Source organism: Salvia hispanica, chromosome 5 (assembly GCF_029641045.1).
Source record: "Salvia hispanica isolate PSC_SH4W2 chromosome 5, Shi_PSC_v1, whole genome shotgun sequence".
Lineage (NCBI taxonomy): Eukaryota > Viridiplantae > Streptophyta > Magnoliopsida > Lamiales > Lamiaceae > Salvia > Salvia hispanica.
This window is the reverse complement of record NC_142696.1, coordinates 3248395-3250784: the sequence shown is the minus strand read 5'-3', so window position 1 is coordinate 3250784 and position 2390 is coordinate 3248395. Positions and strand designations below refer to the sequence as shown.

Here is a 2390-nt window from a genome sequence, read left to right as displayed (position 1 = left end):
TCAATCTCTAGTACTACTTTGACAACCTTGATAGTACTTTGAGCCACAATAGGATTTCCACCAACGTGCAAATTGGCAGGGGACATAAGATCACATTTCAGACCGACCAAACATATAAACCCATGAAACGACAAGGAATATTATTCCACACCACTCATATATTATTAATTGAACCCTGCTTCATAATAGTAGTATTCATACATATATATATGGAGAGTGGAATGTTTGAAGATGAGAATGATCATTGATCCATATTATATACACATACATGGAGTATTATATAGAGTGATGACTTAGGGATGAAGAAACTATCTATCTAGGGTTTAACTTTATGGTCATTAATAGTACTCGCATGCATGGTGATGGTGCATGTATGCATGCCGTACATGCATGATGGCGACATATACATCCACATGCGCGGTGTGTGTATGTGTTTTGGTTTTGGGAGCCCAATTGTAGCATTATTATTTTATAAAAGTGACAACAAAGGATGCACCCCACACACACCATTCCAATTAACACCCATTGATCTCTGGACCGCACAAACTTGTGTGATTATGATTTTCTTTAATTTATTATTATTATTATAAATATCAGTTTTAAAGATCATAAAATTCAAATTCGACATATTTTATTGTGCACATATTATTTAACGTCGAATTTAAGAATTAGGACATTGAACGACACTGTTTCATGTAAAATTTAAACTTAGCTACATAGATTTCACGGTTAGCTATGTTTGACTAAAATCTGACTAAAAAAATCTATTTAGATCGGATTGGGAAAACTGCACGGTTTCAAAAGTTTATAGTTTTTAAAACACTTTGAAATTCATGATAAATACTAGAATTTGCCTAAATTTTATGATTCTTAAACAGATCCCTTATTATTTAATCCGGCTCTATTATATGTCCCACTTTTTCATTTTGGTCCGTCTCTTATTCATTATCTCGCTTCATTTTTACAATTTTTAGTAATAGACTCACATTTGATGACTCAATTTCACTCCTATTTTAATATTATTTTTGTTATTATTATTACTATTAATTTACAGATAGATGCATATATATGGACAGTGATGAGCTAAACACAACCATAACACTTAAACCATACCACCTTCCTCTAAATTCCTCTCTCTCTTCACAAATTTTGATTCTGTTATCTGTTTTGTTTGATCGAATTCTGGCATGGGATTGAGCAGCAAACAGGTTTCGGGCGATCAAACTCTGGATTGGGGCCAAACCTTCCTGCAGTCAGCGGCGGCGGAGACGTCGAAACCGCCGCCAAGCCGGCGGCAGCAGCAGCCGCCTCAATCGGAGGCGTTGAAGTGCCCGAGGTGCGCCTCCACCAACACCAAATTCTGCTACTACAACAACTACAACAAGTCTCAGCCACGCCATTTCTGCAAATCCTGCAAGCGCCACTGGACCAAAGGCGGCACCCTCCGCAACATCCTCGTCGGCGCCGCCCGCAAAAACAAACGCCCCAGGGTTTCCAAACCCGCCAAATCCCCGCCCTCGACCGCGCAGAAAAACATGTCAAACATCCTCTACCACGCATTGATCGGCCGCTCCTCCTCCTCCTCCTCCTCGTCGCCGCTGCTGCTGCGTGAAACGACGTCGTCGAATTCGAAAGGTATCGACAAAACTCCTCCCCCTTTCAGCGCCGCTCCGATTATTCCAGCCTCCGAATTCCAATTCTCCTCGAGCTTCGACGCGAATAATGCATTTGATCATCACTTCGCCGGAAATCTCGATTCGATGGAGGAGTCGACAATCACCACCGTGAATGCTGCGTGGGAGATGGATTTGCCGAATTATTGGAGCTGGAACGACATCGATGCGTTGACATCGGCTGATCTGAGTTTGTCGTGGGATGATGATATTGAAGAAGACAAACCAGCCATCAAACCCTAAAATTCTGATTTGGGGATTAATTTGAATGTTATGGTGGTTTGATCCATTTTAGACGTGGAGGAATGATTAATAGCTTAATTAATTTTAAGAGATTGGTGTGAATTCCGTTTGTGTCAAATTTGTAACTATCATGTCATATAGTTTGTGGAAGCTGTCCTTTTTAGTATCAGCTTCGGAGGTACGTACAACACTTATTTAATTAATGTGTCGAATTGGGTTTGTTTGTTATACTACTATTTCACTTTCGAAGAAGAATGAATTTCATGTCAAATAATGTTGGATTGTTGGAGAGAGAGAGAGAGAGGGAGATGGGACCTGCTACAGCGAGGTGGGGTGACTAGATATGTGATGGAAGATTCTTGTGGATATGTATCTTTGTGTAGATATATGTTCGCCATTTCAGTCTGGATTTTGTTCTGTCTTGTTGCTACTACCATTTATTCATGTTCCTGGGGCCCTTCTCACTCCTCAATT

General features: G+C 40.2%; 1 protein-coding gene across 1 annotated transcript; it reads left to right on the top strand.

Moving 5' to 3' along the window:
- Positions 1-1083: 1083 nt before the first annotated feature.
- Positions 1084-2144, top strand: LOC125187490 (uncharacterized). The gene has a single exon (XM_048084087.2). The coding sequence runs from the start codon at positions 1188-1190 to the stop codon at positions 1914-1916; it is 729 nt and encodes a 242-aa protein (XP_047940044.1). The 5' UTR covers positions 1084-1187; the 3' UTR covers positions 1917-2144.
- The last annotated feature ends 246 nt before the right edge of the window (positions 2145-2390 follow it).

Coding starts and splice junctions, on each gene's coding strand:
- LOC125187490 (XM_048084087.2), top strand. CDS start 1,188: ATGGGATTGAGCAGCAAACAGGTTTCGGGCGATCAAACTCTGGATTGG.